Raw genomic sequence first — 22,423 nt, 5'->3', positions numbered from 1 at the left:
ATCATACAAATGTTTCTACCATGCGAGGAATCGAACTAACCATCGGACGTAAAGCGATGTTTTAAACATCTAGACCACCGAGGTCGTCAGCCGTCAATAATAATACTCTGTTGAATTATAAATGTCAGACCTATAAGGTTAATATAGAAGAATACGTACAATAGAAGGAAAGCACCGACTTTCAAAGAAAACAAATATAGTAATTGACGCACAAATTTGTGCCTTAAAGTTTGCCAGTTTTGATACACTATTGTCTAAACCTATTATCATCATGGTTGACCATTTTTAATGGATAGTAAAGCAACGATGAACTCGTCTTCACTAACAATATACTCTGGTGACCAGACCACAGGGTGATAGGAAGACGATGAAGTCAGGTCCGGTACTGTCATTTAAATGCGAACTGTCAAACGGGAAGTTAAGAGTCATGTTTTTAAATTTTACAACTTTTGTGAGCAATTTTTTAAATTTTTATTTTCGTATTAACTTTCTACAAAGTATTAGGAAGCAATAAAAAGCAATACAAGAAAAATGAATGAAATCTTCAAGTCGTTTTTCAGTTATGACGTTACCAAGAAAAATAGGGTTTGATTTTTATGTATTTAGTATATATATATAATAAATATTTAGATTTATTTATATAATGTATATATAATATTAATATATGTATGTAATAGCTGACCCGCGCACCTTAGTCTTTACTACACGTTACATTTGTCATTGCAGTTCCGCTCCTATTGGTCGTAGTGTGATGTTATGTAGTCGTATAAGATATCAAATAACGTGGCTTTCTATTGGTAAAAGTATTTTCAAAATTGGTTCAGTGGATCCAGAGATACAAGCTCACAAATTAATATATGTATATACGTAGTTTTGATGCAATAAAATCAATAAATTTTAGAGCCTAGAAGATTTAGTGGTTTGGTTCACCGTTTTACTCCTGATGGTCGAAGGTTCGATTCCTCGCACAGTACAAAAATTTGTATTTGTCGTAATTATTGTTTTTTATGTATAATATCTATGTATTCAAAAAGTATATCTATAGTTGTTTAGTAGGTACTTATAATACAAGCTCTACTTAGTACAAGCTTTATTATAGTCTGTTTTTTAATCCCGGAGACAAATTTGACGTTCCCGATGTTTCCAGGTTTTAGCATTGTTTAAATAGGGTTGTGGCATTATCGGAAATTGATATTAATTACCCATTTTTATAGGTTATTCAAGTGTTTATTTAAAACGAATTAACACAACATTGATAAACTATAGGTATTAATAAATATATAGTTGTTGCATCAAAATAGATTTTATATTTTTCACTCAAATAGAGATTAACTGCCCTTTTTCTGCCATTTTTTAAAACAAATGATTTTTTTATAGTGGCATATATCACAAAACAAACACCAATTTAAAATGTTTATCTGTTTGAATGAAAAAAAAATTTGGTAGCTTAATACATGTAAAAATGACTATTTATACGGAAACGACAGAAATGTATTTTTATACTGTATAATGCGACAGTTATGGAAACACTAGTATATGCACGTAAATATTAAAATTCTAATGAGGAAACGTCTTTTTAAGCTTTAAAACTTATATGTTATAATAAAAGTTTCCGATTAAACAAATCGGTATCGCAGGTACACCACTACCCCGCTGTAGGTGGGTTACCATACCACCTACAGCGGGGTAGTGGTGTACCTTTACTATATTATTTGACATTTACACCTGTCAATTTAGTCTCCGGGATTAAGAAACTCTGATCCGTGTCCCATTTCCTACATCTATTAATTGTTTGTTACATAATTGCGATACTGATATATATAAGATATTAGCCACATATATTTCATGTAATAATATAAAATTGTAAATATATCCATATATATCCGTTGTAAACATCATAGACCTAACCAGTCCTTTTTCCTACAAAATTTCATTCCATCTTTACTAATATTATAAATGCGAAAGTAACTCTGTCTGTCTGTCTCGCTTTCACGTCAAAACTACTGAACCGATGAAATTTGGTACACAGATAGTCTGGACCCTGAGAACGGACCCTGAGAAAGGACATAGGCTACTTTTGAATGCGAAAATAGGGTTGTAAGGGGTTGAAAATGGGGATGAAAGATTGTATGGAAGAATCGTCATTTTTGAAGCTAAAAGCTTGAAACTTATTTTTGCGGCTGTTGATTAAATATGAATAAATATGACATAAAAAGTTTGTAAAAATTTTACCCATAAGGGGGTAAAATATCATATATGCTATAATTTAAACATATATTATATAAATTGGGCGATATATAATAATAACACTTATTATGCAGACGAAGTCGCGCGGGGCAGCTAGTTCCTTATATTTCTGTGTATATTTCCCTAACTTTGATATTGGCTAAATGCGAAGGCAAAGCCAAAGATGGAGGATGAGACGAGACTATAGATGGCGGTATTATTATTATAATGAATACTCTCTGAATAAAGGGATAATTGATATAAGACTCGTGTAATTCATCCTTTGTTATTTGTTGTCGATAACGTGAACAGTGGTTAATTGCTCATATAATGTGATAAACAACCAATACCTTCTCGCTTCCTTATCCCTGCTACTGATTATAACGATAACGCCAGAGGTTTTTTTTTTGTGGATGATAATGGAATAGAGCACCCGCCTGCGCTAACGGTTTACGCTGGCGGGGCACCAGTGATTAAGACGATGAACGATAACGACAGAATTTAACACGATGGTTGAACCGCGTGGAGGTCGAACACGGTAAAAATATTACCTACTTGCCAGAGGTACAAAAAAATATTACAGATTTGACTCAAAGTCAATTCGAATTGCGGAGGGGTAAGGGGATGGTTAGTAATGTGGACCTCTTTTTGGTGTATAATAATGGAATGGTGCACCCGCCTGTGATAACGGTCTATGCTGGCGGGGCACCAGTGGAGGATGAGAAGATGAGCATGAGGTCAGGTCAGTTAGTCCATCGTGACAAATTCACCAAGAATTCATCATGATGGTTTCCAGGGAGAACCGCGTGGAGGTCGACCTAACATGGTACATTGTTAGCAATGGGAGTTAATTTCAATTCCTAACAATCCCGTTTCCCCTAGTAATGTGGACTAATAACCCCATTGCTAGTAATATACCATATCAGGTTGACCTCCATGTGGTGCACCTTGGAAACCATCGTGATAAATTCATGGTAAATTTACCACGATGGGCTACCTGACCTGACCTCATGTTCATCTTATCATCCTCTACTGGTGCCTCGCAGTTTAAACCGCAAGAGCAGGAGGGTGCACTATTCCACTATTATCCATAAGAACTCGAATTACGGTATTCGGAATAAGTATAATAAAATTTCGGTTTACGTTTTTGTTTGTTATCCTATTAGAATCATAAAGATAACGCCAGAGGTTGACTTAAAAAAAATATATGACTTTGTACAAAGTCATCTGACTTTGTACAAAGTCATATATTTTTTCATTATACGCATTTCATCTGAATGTGCGTGCTTATCTCAGAAACGTCTATTTTTTTAGTTTATGTATAAAAAATATATTAAATCAATATAAAAAACATTGTATGCACTGCCATGTATTTTAGACACATAGGCATATACATTTATATATTTATGTCATACTAAGTGAGGTTACAGTCTCCCAATATGCCCACTTAGGAAGATAATATACAAATACACACAATTATAAACACTAATTACATACATATACACTAATTACACAAGGAAACAAATGAAAAAAAAAAATAATCTTAATTATTCCTAATCTTAATTTAACATACTACCTAAATAATCTACTGCCATCTTACGAAACTCCAGCAAATTACAAGTAAATATGTCTAGATCTGGAAAGCATATAATCTTTTGTTTATTGCCTTTGCGACTGCCAGTGCCTATGATTATAAAAGTATGCGACAGAATCTTTATAATGTTGAAACTACTATATTATAATTTAAATTAATTATGGTCGAATTTCAACTAGGCGAGTATGTACTAGTTATATATAGTTGTTTTAAAATATCGAAAGATATACTATTTTACGTAATAACCTAAAAAAAAACAATATGACTATTACATAATATGTACCAGACAATAGGTACATAGGTATATAGACAATAAGGTGTTATTACAGAATAACACCTCTTTATTGGTATTCTAAATATAAAATCTAATTAACATTTAGTGGAAAATTGTTTTTAATATTATTGAACATGAGCATACATAAAGAACACTCAGTTGACTAATTTTTTACTTACATTTTAAATTTAGAACCATAGTCAATCCGATCGATTCCCCGTACAATTCTAACGAGGGTCGATATTACGGCAGCTTGAGCCGAGGTTCGAACCCCTAGCTGTGCCCTCAGACTAAAGTCGTACCCGTCAGGCGGGAGTTGGCCTTCAGCCGCTCCATAAGTCCTTTCGCGGGTGCCATTTCGTGGAGTGCCATCTGCAGTCTCCCCCTATCGTCCCGTGAAGCTGTGAAGGCCAGCTGCAGCCAACAGCATTAGACTAGTTCGAAAAAAAAACTTACAACGCAGACTTTTACAATATAACAATTTATACAATATATATGTAATATGTATGCTAAATGAGTATATGTATATTTATATCAATCATGATTGTGAATGTTTTCCTTTCTTTCTTTCTTTCTTTCTTTCTTTCTTTCTTTCTTAAATAGCAATAAATATTAAAGTTTTCACAATAAACATCGGGATCTAGGTTATTGGTCCGTATAATTTTATTTTTGCATGATAATTATTATCAGTGTGTATTAATATAAAACATTGTTTGTCAGATAAGTTAACATTATTTTCCTGTTCGTACAATATTATATTATATTATTATAGTGCGTAATATGTGACTTGAGTGTATAATGAAATGAAATTTATTTCCATACATAAAGATGTATTTAGTTTACATACTTCCGGAATGTCTACTAATATAATATTAAAATTGCGAAAGTAAATCTGTCTGTCGCATTTTCACGCCGAAACTACTAAACCGATTTAAATGACAGGAACACATAGTTTAAACCTAAATGAAATTTGGTAGGTACACAGATAGTCTAGAACTTGAGAAAGGATATAGGTTACTTTTTAACGCGAAAAAGGGTTGTAAGGGGTTGAAAGGTTTTGTGCAAGTCTCATTTTAAAAGTTTTTGAAACTTATTTTTTAGACTGTTGATTATTATTGTTAGTAAAAATTTTACCCTTAAGGGGGTAAAATAAAATGGGGATAAAAGTTTAATGTACAATGACACTTTTATTTTTGGCTTTTTTGGGTTATATTATTAAAAATATATTTTCATTTATTTAGTCAAGCTCGCTATTCCACGCAGACGAAGTCGCGGGCGTAGTTAGTAGAAAATATGCGTATGTAATGCAAAAGGCATCATTAAATGATGGCCTCCCAGACAAGTAAATTGACAATGAAGGACAAAATAATTTTGTTCATATATCATTTTTGTCTTTAAACAAGCTTAGTGCCTGAATTAAGTGAGACTTTGGTATTTACAACGCTCCGATCGATCCCCCGTCCAAATCAAACAGGGATCGAAATTACGACGGCCTGAGCCAGGGTTCGAATCCCTAGCGACGCGCTCACACTAAAGTCGGATACCGTCAGGCGGGAGTTGGTCTTCAGCCGCTCCATAAGTCCTTCCGCGGATTTGGAGTGCCATCTGCACTCGCCCCTTATCGTCCGGTGAAGCTGTAAAGGCCAGCTGCGGCCAACAGAATTAGAGTATTCACAAAAAAAAAAAAATACAATGCAGACTTTTTACAGTCTAATCTCTGGTAATGTCAAAATTTTTATTCTCAATCTTTACCTTTTTTTTTTCGGAGTATTCTAATGCTGGTCGCAGCTGGCCTTTACTAATGCATCGAACGATAGGGGGCGAGTGCAGATGGCACTCCAAACCGCGGAATGTCTTATAGAAAGCTGAAGGCCAACTACCGCCTGACGGATACGACTTTAGTCTGAGGGCACCGATAGGGGTTCGATCCTCGACTCAGGCCGTCGTAATTAGTTTGTGAGTATCGATATTTATTACTCTTTTACGCTAAAACTACTGAACGGATTTTGATGAAACTTTACAGTAATATAGCTTATTCATCAGATTATATATAGACTATATTTTATATCGGAATTTAACGCGAGTGAAACCGCGGGCGCAGTTAGTAATTTCATATTGACAATACGTAAATAATTTCTATTTAAGTATTTACACACTGTAGTCGCAAGCACGCGATTTGTTCGTTAGTTTTATTAAAGCTATTTTAAGGACATATATAAACACTGACTAGTCTACACTTGTAGTAACCAATTAACCTACATTCAGCGTCCGTTTGTTTGTAAACATCCCACATGTTGTTAACTACAATACGAATCTTATTAATATTATAAATGCAAAAGTTTGTAAGTATGGATGTTTGTTACTCTTTCACGCAAAAACTACTGAACGGATTTTGATGAAACTTTACATTAGTATAGCTTATCCATCAGAATAACACATGGGCTCTATTTTTTTATTGAAATTTAACGTGGGTGAAACCGCGGCCATAGTTAGTATTAAATAAATGAAGGGAAGGAAAGGAAGGTGATAGTTAGTAATGTGGACTGATGACTCCATAGCAATGTACTAGTTTGACCTCCATGTGGTTCTTCCCGGACACCATCGTAATAAATTCCTGGTGTGTTTGTCACGATGGGCCTAACTGACCTGACCTTATGCTCATCTTATCCTTCACTGGTGCCCCGCCAGAGTAAACCGTTAGCGCAGGCGGGTGCACCATTCCATTATCACTAAATCACCCGAGCGCAAGGTCATAAAAGTCAATTCGTTTTTCTATAGCAGAAACCGTCACTCTTTCATTTAACTTCACGTAGCGCAGGCGGGTGCACCATCCCATTATCACTAAATCACCCGAGCACAAGGTCATAAAAGTCAATTAGGTTTTCTATACCAGAAACCGTCACTCTATCATTTGATCTCACGTAGGACAGGCGGGTGCACCATTCCATTATCACTAAATCACCCGAGCACAAGGTCATAAAAGTCAATTAGGTTTTCTATACCAGAAACCGTCAGTCTTTCATTTAACTTCACGTAGCGCAGGCGGGTGCACCATTCCATTATCACTAAATCACCCGAGCACAAGGTCATAAAAGTCACTTAGGTTTTCTATACCAGAAAACTTCACTCTTTCATATGACCTCACGTACTATACAAAGCGTTCTTTGAATATAAAAGCAGGTTACTTTGAAGTTAGTTAGTGTACACAGTCAACGGAAAAAGATCAAAGGTAGTGCTAAAGTGTTTGTTTTATTCATAGCATCGATGCAGTTTCCTTAAGTTCAAGGTGATAATGATCAATTTAGAAATTATGTTAATGTCACAAATGGTGCCAAAATAAACAAAACCAATATAGTACAATGAAATTGCATAAAATGTGATATAGTGGGTGTAGTGTGTAGGGTTGTTAGAAACATCAAATCCGGGACAATTCTAGGACAACGGTGTCGGGTCGTTGTCATAGTAAAAAGTGTCTAGTTTCGTATTTCAAAGGATTTATATTTGTATTTGAAAAGGAAAATGCCATTTATTCTCAAATACATACTTTTATTAGATAGGTATCTACGTACATAGTAGGTAATTACTGACAGCTATAATTTTAAGACGCAGTTTAGACTTAAAACTTTGGTAGTAAATCAACACATTAAATATGAATAACGCGCCGCCCGCACTCAGGTAGGCCAGCCGCGCATTCGACGTTAATTTGTTTATAAAACTAGTAGGTTCTCAGAATTCGGGACAATAAGGTCTAATTACTGGACACGGGACGCAAAATTCCGGGACAATCCCGGATTTCCCGGCCATGTGGCAAGCCTAGTGGTATGTGGTGATGGAAGTTTGTATTGAAGTACTGTTATTTTTAAAGCTTTTAAAAGCTTTAAACTTATTTTTTAGGCTCTAGATTAAATATAAATAATATGACATTTAAAATTTGTAAAACGACTAAATGACATTTAAAATGTTATCCTTAAGAGGGCCATAAATTACAATTCGAGTTGTCACGATTGGCTAACTGATCTAAACTCATAAATGTTTGCACCGTGCGAGGAATCAAACCCGCGACCAACTAAAGCAAAGCGGTATGCTTAACCACTAGACCACCGAGGCCGTCGTATGTGTTGAGCCCAGATTATTTTGAGATGGACACCTATTTAGTCTACATTGCTTACGGAAATATATAAATAGAAAATCGTGCCGAGTTCAATGATCCCACTCTCGTATGTTACAAAACTGTGGGGATAGGTAATGTCAGTAAATTGCTTACTTAACCTAACATTTAGCTAAAAAGGATTTTATGTACGTAGCTTTAAATATTAAAATTGTTTGAACCGAATGCATCAATCTTTGCAAAGATTGATACGTTCCGAGGAAAGCCAAACTAATTTAATTCATTTCCTTTAATACAAATAGTACAATGAACGTATTGTTGAATATTTACACTCAGTTTCAGCTGTTTTTAATGTGACACAGTTGCAATTCGGGAGCAATATAAATGTGGATGGTTATAAAGGCAGAAGAAGGCCGAAAAAGAGATGGATGGACTGTGTGAAAGATGATATGGTAAGAAAGGGAGTAAATAAAGAGATTACTTCGAGCAGGGATGAATGGAAGAGGAAAACATTTTACGCCGACCCCAAATAGATAGCATAAGGATAAAGCTGGGATGATGTGTTGCAATTCACTATTGTAGTAGATTATAATCGATAGGTTTGCTCATATCTCATATGTTTAGTCCCAAGCTAAGCTGAGCTTATGTGCATTAGTAGATAAATAATTATGCATATATATATTTTAAATATCATTAACGACCCGCAATTACTTTACGACCCTCACTTACAAATCTTTGAAATTCTCGTCTTGTTCTATACTATGACACGCATGTATTGCACATATGAATCTTCCTCTTGAATCGCTCTATCTATTGCTGCAACTGCATTAAAATCCGTTGCGTAATTTAAAAGATATAAGCTAATAAACAGCGGCGGCGACTTTGTTTTATTCTGTAAAAATATACATAGAAAACTCTCCAAATCAAACAATCGTACTCATAAATTCAATGTTTATACCGTCCGAGAAATTGAACCCGCGACTATTGGAACTAAGGCTTTGTGCTAAACCGTTGGACCACCAAAGCCGTCACATAACACACATATCAAAACAAAAGTGATATTAAATACTGACTCTGTACTAAAAACATACAAATGTTTATAATTAATGAAACCGGAGGCCGCGCTATACGCACACTGATAAGGATTTTGATAACAGTTTGCTATTGCAGTAATTAGATTACAACAGACTTTATTGAGTAGTAGCAGTATCGGTGATTCAGTATCTATTGTCTGCCATTGAAATTTAATCTATTTTTTACTTATTTCAAATTGGCGGCCCGGGCGATTGCGTCTGCGTTACTGTTTTTGGAATATTTTCAATTTACAAAGTTACAAAAGTTCTGAATATTATTTGCTTAGCTAGTTTATTATTTGTTTAAACATGTGATTTTACATAACAAAATAATCACAGCCTACTTTTAATTAATATATGTACCAAAATAATCACTTCCTATGTGGTAACAGCCCACTCGTGCATAAACGAAATATCTTCTTTGGAAAGTATACAGTACTATACAGTGTATCCTGAGGATATATAAACCATCGCACCTAAGAATATCCTTCAATTATTGTCCCCGATGGGTCGTGAAATTTGAGGAAAAGCCGATTACTGTAGATGCAGGTCGCAGTGCTACAGGTTTTAGCACCTGACAATAGCCCAAAATGCTTAATTAAAAATAAAAAACAAAGTAATCCGAGAGACGGAGATGGGTTCGCTCTTTGCTGCATTGGATTCAAATGTACGGAGAGAAATATCGACTTGTCAAGTGTTGTATTTTTCACAACATCGACAGGTGACAATGCCTCTCACAATCCCATTTGCGTGTTGGATTATACCACGATGATACCAATATTTATATTTCGTCGAATTGTAGTTTATTTTGCGGAAGTCCATTACTACTACTTAATGGATTTATATTATTTTGTTTAATAACGCTATCATTTGCATGTGTGAGGTCACACTGCTACTGGAAACGTTACGACGTTCATTTTGGTGATAGAATTCCGCCTGTTATTAAATATTCTATATATATTACTCAAAGGACTTTTGACTGACGTAGTGATCTCTCAACGCACAGCCTAAACCACTAGACGGATCGTGCTGAAATTTAGCAGGTAGATGTTATGACGTAGGCATCCACTAAGAAAGGATTTTGATTAATTCTACCCCTAAAGAGATAAAATAGGGGATGAAAGTTTGTATGAAACTTTGTCAATTTGAAACTGATCGGGCTGAGACTTTGCATGTGTAAATCTACTATGACGTAGGCACCCCCTTTGAAAAGAGTTTGATAAATTCCACCCCTAAGGGGATAAATTAACGCGAGCGAAGCCGCGGGCAAAAGCTAGTTGAATGTACATCCAACACGTTTCGCCTCTTAACGAGGAATCATCAGGCAATGAATAGAGTTCGGGTATAGCTAGTAGGAGGTAGGAAGCCCAGTGCTGACTTTTCGATGACCAAACTGCGCCACAATAGATGCCTTTATATATCTAAATAATACCGATTAAATTTAAAAACTTTCCCTTCTCCTATTGGCTCTAAGCCAAATGACACGTCTTAATATGCTTTTAAAACTAGTATGAACTGGTAGTAAATATTAGTGTGTTAAGTGCTTAATTTATCTCGATGTATGAAGAGACTTGTCCTGAATGACTCATCAACAGCTTAATTGGCTGGGTCAAAAAAATTTTTTAATTAATTTCATTCATAATTTAAGAGTCACGCTCTTGTCGGTGGAGTTCTTACTATTGTCCACGATTATCCATCGATCTCTTTAGTTGTTGATATGACACGACTCCAACTGTATTTTTCTGGTCGTGTACAAGATCATTTGAAAAGAATAAGAGCTGAGTTTCTTGTCAGTTCATCTTAGATCTAAAGCATTCCTAACTGACGGTAAATTTGACATAAGAGTCTGTAATATCTGAAGATGTGCATACATATAGTTTTTTTGATTTGATTTGAGTATGTGGGGAAATTTGTTATAAACAAGTTAATGAATTAGGCATTACAATAACCTAGCGATAGTAATTAACACCCAGGACCATTTGCACAGCTCCATCTAATACCAGGCTGTGCGTAATATACACGGAAAATTCCCAAACCAATGCAAATAATAATACTCATAAATAACAGATGTTTGTATCGTGACATGAATCGAACCTTCGGAAGTAAAATGGTGTCTTAACCCGATCACCGAGTACGTCTATATATACGACTAATAAACTTGTAAAATGAGATTTATTCTTCCGTTGTTGCAGCTCCAAGAAGCGGCGGTCGCCGTCGCCGCCCATAAGATGCGTTCGCTTCTGGCGTACTACGCTGAAGCTGTGATGTCGGCAGCGACGCGCGGCGCCGGCTGCGCGCTGAGCTGCAGCGGACGCGGCGACTGCATGAACGGGACGTGTCTGTGTGAGATACGATATGCGGGAAACGAGTGCGCCGCCCCTAACATGCCGTATCATGCATGTGAGTATTATTGATAAACTTGCCATTTAAAAAGAGTTTTAGGCAAAGTAGATAATATTTTAGGTATACAATGTTAGGGGCCGTTCAAGTATTACGTAAGCACCATGGGGGAGGGGGTATTTGTTTTGCTTATTTTAAATGACATGGGGCTGGGGGAGTGTAGATGATGATTACGTCATCGGCAGTTATTTACTTTTTTGCGGAAATGACAACCCTCACATTGTCTTTGCTAAAAAACAATACATAAATTGAAAAATGTTTACGTACGCATGGCGATAAGAGCTTTGCTTACTTTTGCTGACAAGGTGGATGGGGGGTAATAATTGTAATAAACTGCTTATGTAATACTTGAAGGGCCCCTTATATTAATATGCTATTGTTATATATACAAATAGTATCTCAAGCGTTGACAGGAATATTACAAGTGTAGGCACAACCCCATCTTGGCAAATGACTATTTACCATGATGGTTTCGCAAGAGGGGGAACCGCGTGGAGTTCAACCTGACATTGCTAGCATAACACTTAATTAAAGTGTTAATTTCTCAAAGAACCTAGTATATCCCAATAGTAAGGGTTGGTCCCTTACGTTAGAACCTTGAGATACACAAATTCTCACAAGACAGTAAATTTTTACTAATGTATAATTTATAACAGACCTAAATTTATTTCCAAATAAATTAGTATAATACCAATTATTTGTCTTGAAAATGTTAATGTTTATTCTGCAAAAGACATGGGTAGGAAATTATTATAAAAAATAATAAGGGACCGATATTAGACCCTTGAGGTACATCTATTCAAACAAGAGGCAACAAATATGTAACAATTAGTACACATACAGTGGGTATGAGAATTAGCAGATACATGATTAAATATCCGCAGAAAGACTGGATAAAATTATGCGTATTATCTCGTGTCATGATAAAGTGCGTATCCAGCGCGTTCCATACGGTTATTATTTGATCCTTGAACTGCATTATCTAACACGTCAACATTCATGCGAATGTTTATGAAACTATCTATTTTAGTATCAAACTTATAGATATCTTCTACATACAATATCTTGACATTAACACCCTGCCTAAGCAGTAAACACGGTCATTGTTATTAAGATTAACATAAGAACAGATTGTATTATATGTTATCTGTGCATGACGAAGTATGAATGTAACGTTCCTTTTGTAAAAAATGGAATAGCATGTGCTGGTGATCACTATATTCTGCCTAATTAAATTTTAAGCTGAATCTATATTTTAGTAAACTTATACAAGCCAATTTGAAAAGAATAATAGCAGAGTTTCTTGTCAATTCGGAGTGCTCCAGCTAAGAGCACTCCGAACTGACGGTATATTTGACATATCATAAGAGCCTGTAATAGACCTACAAGAATAAAGTTATTTTGATTTGACTGTGCTAACAGCGTCTTTCATCCGATATCCGGTTTCGAATCCTCGCACAATTCTGCATAAACATTCGGCATTTTTGTTACGACTCCAACATAGATTTAACTTCAGTGTAAGGAGTCCGCAATACGACAGTGTTGAGTGTTCGCTTGTGATTATTCGCTCGTGATACGAATGATTATGCGGAAATTTTCCGCTGAGACTTATTTTACATTTCTTATATCGTTTTTTATTGTATATTTTAGTGTCGTTAATTTTGTTCATTTGGATAAACACTTTAAAGATCGTATTGAAATACCATATTTGTCACACCGGCATAATCTTTATTGTTAATTACGTATATTATTTTTTAAATATGTTTATAGCGTACAATAATTGGAGGTAGACATTATTTAACCCCTAGATTTATTTCAATTAAAGTGCCCACGGGTGATCAACCGGTCCCAACGTGTAAATTTACTTTCGTTGCGGAGTGACCCACCGGTGGGCATGCGGCCTTTAACGTTTTAAATGCTTAAATCGGGAAGTTTTTGCAACTTGCCACTCATTGGTTGTTTACAATTTGCTTTGGTTGTTGCGCGAGGCCCTGCATGAGCGAGGCATTGTCCTTCGTCGCCTCCTAAAGCCGCCACTGGTCCTATCATCCTTCTCTCATTAAAAAATGACACGTTTTTTATTTTCCAGGTATTGGAGGCGTGTTCCTGCTGGTTGCGTTCGTGTGTGCCGTGCAGTTGATGATATGCATCGTAACCGAGTACAGGCGGCTGAAGGCGCCGACCTTCCTCCGAGCGTGTAAAGTGACGACGCAGAAGATGCTGTATCTTGTCGCATTTCTGGCGTCCCTCATTCGCGGCGCTTACTTCGTATCGCCGGTAAGTGGTATTTTAATACCACAGGTAGATTCTAACTCCATTTTGGTCGCTTGTAGATCGATGGCATCATCTCACCACTGTAGCTTTATATATGACTACCTGTGCCTGCGTTTTCATCCGCGTTAAATTTATTAGCCTATATGTTACTCCGATGTATAAGCTAAATTGCTGTAATACCAACTATTTGTCTTAAAAACGTAACATGAAAGTGTCAATGTTTCAAATTCAATTTAAAAAAAAATCTACAAAAAACCTCGGAAGGAAATTATTATAGAAAATTAGAAGGGACCGATATAAGACCCTTGAAGTACATCTATTCAAATAAGAGGCAACAAATATGTAACAATTAATACAGATTCATTTAATTTCAAACTTGGGAGAATAGAGAATGATTTCAATATAACAATTTTTTTTTATTGCAGTCAGCATTCCAAGAGGGATGGGCGACCAGTCTACTGTCAGCTTACTACCCGTTGCTTATGTCGGGGTCGTCGTTGATCGTCTGCTTCTGGGCAGAGGTGAGTACAACCCTAGCTATTTTATATAAACTAGCTATGCCCGCGAAGTCACCCGCGGGAATTTTTGAATATTTTATTCTATATATGTAGAAATAAAACAAGACTGAACTGATCCACTGGCAATGTCGATGAAACTATATAACAAACTACTGGAATATAGTAAAATAAAACTATCACAGTTTTATTTTATACATAACTTAAAACAACTACTGTTAGATATATCAACTCTATGTACTAGTAAAAGTATGTATTATAATAAAATAACAACTATATAACATTAATTTAACTATGTCTCTAACACAATTCACTTTAGCAATTAAAATACAAGCAGCACATCCTGTGCTCAAAGACCGAATGCCGCGGCCTACAAAAACCCTCCCTTTTATACAGAGAAGATATGAGTGGGGGTTATATGCAACTAGTTTAACGATACCGAGTAATAATGAAACCTTCTTTTAATATAAAATATCAGATTTTTCGACAATATCGATGTGAACCCTAACACTACTTATAAATAATAAAATCTAAATATATATAACTCAAAGGTGACTGACGTAGTGATCTATCAACGCACAGCCCAAACCACTGGACGGATCGGGCTGAAATATGGCATTCAGGTAGATGATACGACGTAGGTATCCGCTAAGGAAGCATTTTGATTAATTCTACCCCCAAAGGGATAAAATAGGGGATGAAAGTTTACATGAAACTTTGTTAATTTTAAACCGATCGGGCTGAGACTTTGCATGCATAGAGCTACTATGACGTAGGCATCCCCTAAGAAAGGATTTTGATAAATTCCATCCCTAAGGGGATAATTTACCGCGAGCAAAGCCGCGGGCAAGAGCTAGTCAGTATATATACACATAGATCAGAAATTATACAAAATATTTAAAGTCTGTTAATGCTCTACCTCACATTGTAACTTATTGCCCATCAGGGGCCATAGTGTTCCTATAATATTTATATGTCAACCTTTATAGTTACACTACGGAATGTAAATAAATAAATATATTTGTTATGCTTTAAAAAAAATACGTGCCAGTTGAAAATCATCTCGATTACGTCAGCTTTCAATCCAGAAAGAATGCAACCTTCGCTTATTTATTTAGTAGTTACGTTGCCACATAAACACAGACGCATAACATCCCTCATTTGTTTTCTATAAAAAAAAGAATAACAATGAAATTTTTAACTTCAGTACAAATATTATTTGTGATTTAGCGCCATCTGTTAATTATTACGGTACTACAATGAGATATGTAGATGCCTTCTTGATTGATTGTTTCTGTTTCTTTACATAGATGGCACTGTTTGTCTTACTTCTTAAGAATATTATAAACGCGAAATTTTGGAAGGATAGATGGATGTTTGTTACTATTTTACGCGAAGTTTTTAAAAATATAGCTTATACAACAGGATAACACAGGCTGTAAATTTGACGCGGGATAAGAACGAGAAAGTTTGATCGGGTGCTTGGAGGTTTGTTACTATTTTACGCAAAGGATTTCAATAAAACTTTATAATAATACAGATTATATATCAGAATAAGACATTGGTTATATATTTGGCGCGGAAACCGCGATAAATCTAACTATACATCTATACATATAAATAAAATTGCAGTGTCTGTTTATAATATTGAAATAACCGTTTTTTACTGCACGCATATGAATATAAATACGGAATATACACAATAAAAATACTTTTTAAAATTTTTGTCTGTCTGTCGTTCTGTTTGTTCCGGCTAATCTCTGAAACGGCTGAATCGATTTTACCGAGACTTTTTTTGGCAGCTAGCTGATGTAATAGGGAGTAACTTAGGCTACTTTTATTTTGGAAACATTATTTTATTTTAGAAAAATAAAGTATAATTCCACGGGGTAGTAAGTTGCGGGTACAGCTAGTTGTTAATAAGAGTGCTTGACAATAGATGGCGACAGCGTCAAAAAGTATATGAACCAAAATTGCGTTACATAGACTTTTAAATAAAATAACTGATCTGGACAATTAACACAGCGCCGTCTAGTCCCACGGTAAGCAGAGCTTGTGTTATAGGTACCAGCGATACTTATCGGATTTCCGATATAAAAAATATTCGTAACCGTAACCGAATCCGAAGTAAAAGTTTCGGATAATATCGGATAGGGGCGGAGCTTAATTAAGACACGTTACATAAACATTTTATTAGCTATTTGTATTTTACTTTTGAAATTCCTTAAAAAATTAATATCCGTAACCGAAATTATCCGAAACTAATGGATAATTTATTTATTTATTTATATAACTTCAATGCACACAATACCAAGGTAAAAGTACATATGGCGGACTAATGTAATGTATAATGTGAATGACTATGGATAATCCGAAATAATTTCATATCCGCATCCGAATCCGTATTCGGTATAATAATGATTCCTATTTCCGAAACCTATCCGTATCCCAAATTTCATATCCATAACATCCCCGATAGGTACTAGACAACTGATAATAAATACTTAGATATTTTTTTGTAACATACATTATAATTTAAATTAATTTTATATTATATAATTTTAATTTCGACCCTAATTAATTTAAATTATAAGTTTGAACATTACTATTGTCAAAGACTATATTCTATAAACTATAAGTGTGCGAAATTTCATACAGTCCGTCCGCATAATTTTTGTAAAAAAATGTACAAAATGTTTGTTTCACGTATTATATGTCTTATATATAAACTTGTCCACGGCTTCGTTCGCGTTAAGAAGTATTATTATTAATCAGGTATAGTTTTTGCGGCTTTATTTTTGTTTAGCGTGTTCAAAAAATTAGGGCCTACAAAATTTCTTTGTACACAATATTCTTAACTAATCTATTGTCAACATTTAGAACTAAAATTTATTTTGTTCGTCTTAATTTATTCGTTCCATTAGGTACTGATAGGTTCAAACTAATACATTTACATCCTCCATCATCCCTTATTTTATCCCCATGGGGGTTGAATTTATCAAAATCCTATTTAATCGAACGTCTTCATCATAGTAGCTCCAATCTTTAATTTCAGTTCAACCAGTCGAAAATCTAAGAACATTTATACAAACTTTCATTCCCTATTTTATCCTTTTAGAAGTGGAATTTATCAAAATCCTTTCTTAGGGGACGCCTACGTCATAATAGCTTAATGCATGCAAAATCTCAGCTCGATCGGTTTAAAATTGACAAATTTCATACAAACTTTCATCCCCTATTTTATACCCTTGGGGGTAGAATTAATCAAAATCCTTTCTTAGCGGATGCCTACGTCATAACATCTACATGCATGCCAAATTTCAGCCCGATCCGTCCAGTGGTTTGGGCTGCGCGTTGATAGATCACTATGTCAGTCAGTCAGTCACCTTTGAGTTATATATATTTAGATTCTCGTGCGGATATATATTCAGATATAGTTTATGACTTAATAAAAAAAAGGTTAATTATGTATTCTAATGTTCTCATTGAGATGTCATGACACTTTATTAATAATCACGTAATACAGATTCCTTATGATCAATAATTGCCTTGATCAAAATAGTATCAATGTCAAAGTGTTAGTTACCATACTCCTCCGAAACGGCGTGACCGATGTTTATGAAATTTTATATGCATATTCAGTAGGTCTGAGAATAGGCTACTATCTATTTTTCATACCCCTAAATGATAAGGAGCCCCTAAATATTTTTTTTATTTGGTCGACAATATTTTATTTTTATATTTTTGTAATGTGGTGTTAAAAAATACATACAACCCTAAATTTTCGCCCTTCTAGCAACTATCAACTCAATTTTTTTAATAGCGCTTTTAATTTATATGGTAAAACGTTTGCGGAGTCAGTTACTATTATATATCTATATATATAGAAATGAATTGCTGTTCGTTAGTCTCGCTAAAACTCGAGAACGGCTGAACCGATTTGCCTAATTTTAGTCTTGAAATTTTCGTGGAAGTCCAGGGAATGTTTAAACGGTGATAAGATATGAAGAAATTGCATGTAAAGTAGTAAAACAACAATTGTATTTTCCCATACAAACGACTGACACCTGTCAAACAGGGTGGGTTCAGAAATTTATTGCGTAACTAAACTTCAAAAAACCTTTGATATATTTAATTTTGAGGCGGAATGGAGTTCACGGGGTCAGCTAGTATTTATATATAATACTAGCTTACCCCGCATACGTTGTTTTGCCATTAATAAAAAATTAAAATCGCTATTAAAAATAGGGGTCGGTGGTAGAAGGGTGAAGATTTGGGGTTGTATATAATTTGTAATGCGACTTTCTGAAAAATAAAATTTTGTCCTAAAAATAAATAAAATGTTAGGGGTGGACTCTTACGCTTAGGGGTATGAAAAATAGTAGCCGATTCTCAGACCTACTGAATATGCCTATAAAATTTCATAAAAATTGGTCAAGCCGTTTCGGAGGACGTTACGGTAACTAACATTGTGACACGAGAATTTTATATATAAGAGAACGATCGTAAGTGCACATGTCTAAAAAAATAATTATTTCATAGAGACATGACATTTGTGTTCTGTTACATAGGAAGGTGACAATTAAGTTACGGTACAACTAACTGATAAGAGAATTATGGAATTTAAGATGCTATCAAGTACACGTGTAGGCACACGAGGCTACCACATGCTAGGATTGTCATCTTCTGTCGTGTGTTAATTGTTTTTTAATAGACAAGAAAGAAAATATGTTCTCACACATTTTCCTTAATAATAATATTACGAAAATTTCTGGAAATAGACGTAAATGACAAATCACCTATCACAATTAAAAGGTTCACAATATATACTCACACACACGCACTCACACGCGCAAATGCGCATACATGCACACAGACACACTCCATTGCACTTTCTTGGTTTTGGCCCGTAAGTGTGGTATACGCCACAACGCGTAAAAACCCAACAAAAAGGTTGAGAAAGCGAAACATACAAATAATAATAATTTCTATACGCACTGCCAAAGAGTGGAACACACTTCCAGCCTTTGTGTTCCCGGAGAAATACAACCCCGGATTCTTCAAGTCTATGGTGAATAGATTTCTTCTGGGTAAGCGCTACATCCTAGATCTTGCCATCATTTACCATCAGATGAGGTAAGACCAAGCGCAATCCCATTAGTAATAAAAAAAAATTTGATGGAGTATGCACTGTATTACTATAGATGTGTTTTCAACACTATTAACTCGTGGCGAACAGGGCAATCTCCCCGGGCCTCGCTCGAAACAATCAAAGGAAATTTGAAACAACCAGTGAGTGGAAAGTTGCAAAAACTTCTCGATTTGACACGTTAAAGGCCGCATGCCCACGACTGGGTTACTCTTCAACAAAAGTAAATTTACACGTTCGTACTGGGTCATCACCCACTTTAATTGAAATAAATCTAGGGGTTAAATAATGTCTACCACAAATTGTTGTACACTAAAAAAATACTTAAAAATATACGTAATTAATAAAAAAAAAATGCCGGTCCCTATGTGAGAAATTCGATTTCGACACTAGCGGTCTTTGACACTATTAGAATGCGGAGCACATTGAAAAAAGCACGCAAATTGTTTGCGAGCGAGTTTTGCACATTAATTGCGGCCATGACATCTAAGACTCAGCTCGACGAATACCGATTTCACGGTCCGGTTACCGGTTTCACGTCCCGGTTACCTGTTTCATGTCCCGGTTACCTGTTTCATGTCCCGGTTACCGGTTTCAGGTCCCGGTTAACGGTTTCAGGTTCCGGTTAACGGTTTCAGATCCCGGTTAACGGTTTCAGGTCTCGGTTAACGGTTTCAGGTCCCGGTTACCTGTTTCATGTCTTGGTTACCGGTTTCAGGTCCCGGTTAACGATTTCAGGTCCCGGTTTACGGTTTCAGGTCCCGGTTAACGGTTTCAGGTCCCTGTTACCATTTTCATGACCCGGTTACCGGTTTCAGATCCCGGTCACCGGTTTCAGGTCCCGATTAACGGTTTCAGGTCCCGGTTACCTGTTTCAGGTCCCGGTTACCTGTTTCATGTCCCGGTTACCTGTTTCAGGTCCCGGTTACCGGTTTCAGGTCCTGGTTAACGGTTTCAGTTCCGGTTAACGGTTTCAGGTCCCGGTTAACGGTTTCAGGTCCCGGTTACCGGTTTCAAGTCCCGGTAACCTGTTTCATGTCCCGGTTACCTGTTTCATGTCCCGGTTAACGGTTTCACTCTAAAATGAGACTACTGGAGGTGCCGCCTCCATCTCAACTTAGGCATTAGGCTAACCGTATGTTTCACTACACAAATTATAGCTGTTTCCGCCGTTTCACGCGCATGAAATTTATAGCCTATATGTTATTCTGATGTACAAGCTATATCACTGTGAAGTTTTATCAAAATCCGTTCAGTAGTTTTTTGCGTGAAATAGTAACAAACTACCATCTATACTCATAGCAGGGCACATAGCTCGTAGGACAGATGGCCGTTGGGGCAGTAAAGTCCTCGAGTGGCGACCACGGACCGGAAGACGCAGCGTGGGAAGGCCTCCAGCAAGGTGGACCGACGATCTGGTCAAGATCGCGGGAAGGCATTGGATGCGAGCAGCGCAGGACCGATCGTCGTGGAGATCTTTGGGGGAGGCCTATGTCCAGCAGTGGACGTCTTCCGGGCTGCGATGATGATGATGATGATGATGATCTATACTCACAAACTGTCGCCTTCATATTAGTAAGACAAAGATATAAAAATATTTGTTTGTTATAACTGAAATGGTAAACAAGCTGATATTAATATTAATTAACTAGTTGACCCCGCTAACTACGTTCCGCCTCAAAATTTAATATATCAAAGGATTTTTGAAGTTAATTTCCGCAAATAATCTCTGAATGCAACCCTGTTTACAGATATCAGCAGTTTGTATGGGAACATAAAATTGTTGTTTTTACTATTTTACATGCAATATCTTCATATTTTCTCGCCGTTGAAACCTGTTCTGTCTTATTACAAAAAATTACGGCAAACGTTGTTTTGCATTATAAATTAAAATCGCTATCAAAAAATAGGGGTTGATGCTAGAAGGGCGAAAATTTAGGGTTGTAAGTATTTTTCAATCCCAAATAATAATAAAATGAAAATAAAATATTATGTCAAAAAAATAAAAAAAATAATTTAGGGGTATGAAAAATAGATAGTAGCCGAATCTCAGACCTACTGAATATGCATTTATAATATTTCATAAAAATCGATCAAGCCGTTTGGGAGGAGTATGATAACTAACATTGTGACACGAGAATTTTATATATAAGATATATATTACATTAGTCAAGCTCCTTTTGGTTCGTATGAAGGTTGTCGTCCTTTAGTAGTTTGTATGCAATATATAATGAGCCAAGACCGTGAATCATTGTAATGTGCATTGTCAAGGTCGTCTGAACCCAATGGTGCTAGCATGCATACCGCCCGCGTGTTTTTTTTAAATTGATAATGGAATGCACTCGCTTGTGCTAGCGGTTTACGTTGGCTGGGCACCAGTGGAAGATGGAAAAAATGGGGCCACAACATTATATTCTCCTACCTAGTACTAGTAATTTCTTATTTAATGACCTTTACTTTAATCGTTAGGCATGGGGAAGGCCCTCCAGCAAGGTGGACCGACGATCTGGTCAAATTCGATAAATGATGGATGGAAGGCGATGGATGCGAGAAGTGCAGGACTGATCATCGTGGAGATCTTTGGGGGAGGCCTTTTCCAGCAGTGGACTTCTTTCAGGCTGAGATGATGATGACGATGACAACTTTAATCATCAAAAGGAGTATTTGAGAAAATATAAAATAAATAAAAGTTACAAATATTACTTTATTTATTCTTTTGCATACAAAATTGTAACATACATGACGGACTTAAACCATCGCATTGATCAGAGATAATAAAGCGGTGCTATTTAATAAATATTATTGAAATA

The 22,423-nt window shown here is 35.9% G+C and overlaps 1 protein-coding gene across 2 annotated transcripts in view; it reads left to right on the top strand.

Moving 5' to 3' along the window:
• LOC131849602 (uncharacterized) overlaps positions 1-22,423 on the top strand; it is a 71,088-nt gene that overhangs the window by 14,999 nt on the left and 33,666 nt on the right. For both annotated transcript variants that reach the window (XM_059199708.1, XM_059199709.1), the window contains exons 2-4: positions 11,468-11,675; positions 13,765-13,952; positions 14,375-14,470. In XM_059199708.1, coding sequence (XP_059055691.1) covers positions 11,504-11,675; positions 13,765-13,952; positions 14,375-14,470 — 456 coding nt within the window. In that variant the 5' untranslated portion in view covers positions 11,468-11,503. The remainder of the gene's footprint in view (positions 1-11,467; positions 11,676-13,764; positions 13,953-14,374; positions 14,471-22,423) is intronic.

Source organism: Achroia grisella, unplaced genomic scaffold, assembly GCF_030625045.1.
Source record: "Achroia grisella isolate CSIRO2021 unplaced genomic scaffold, CSIRO_AGI_Agris_v1 utg660, whole genome shotgun sequence".
In the NCBI taxonomy this organism is placed as follows: Eukaryota; Metazoa; Arthropoda; class Insecta; order Lepidoptera; family Pyralidae; genus Achroia; species Achroia grisella.
The sequence above is the reverse complement of the archived record's forward strand: the minus strand, read 5'-3'. Positions and strand labels throughout refer to the sequence as shown.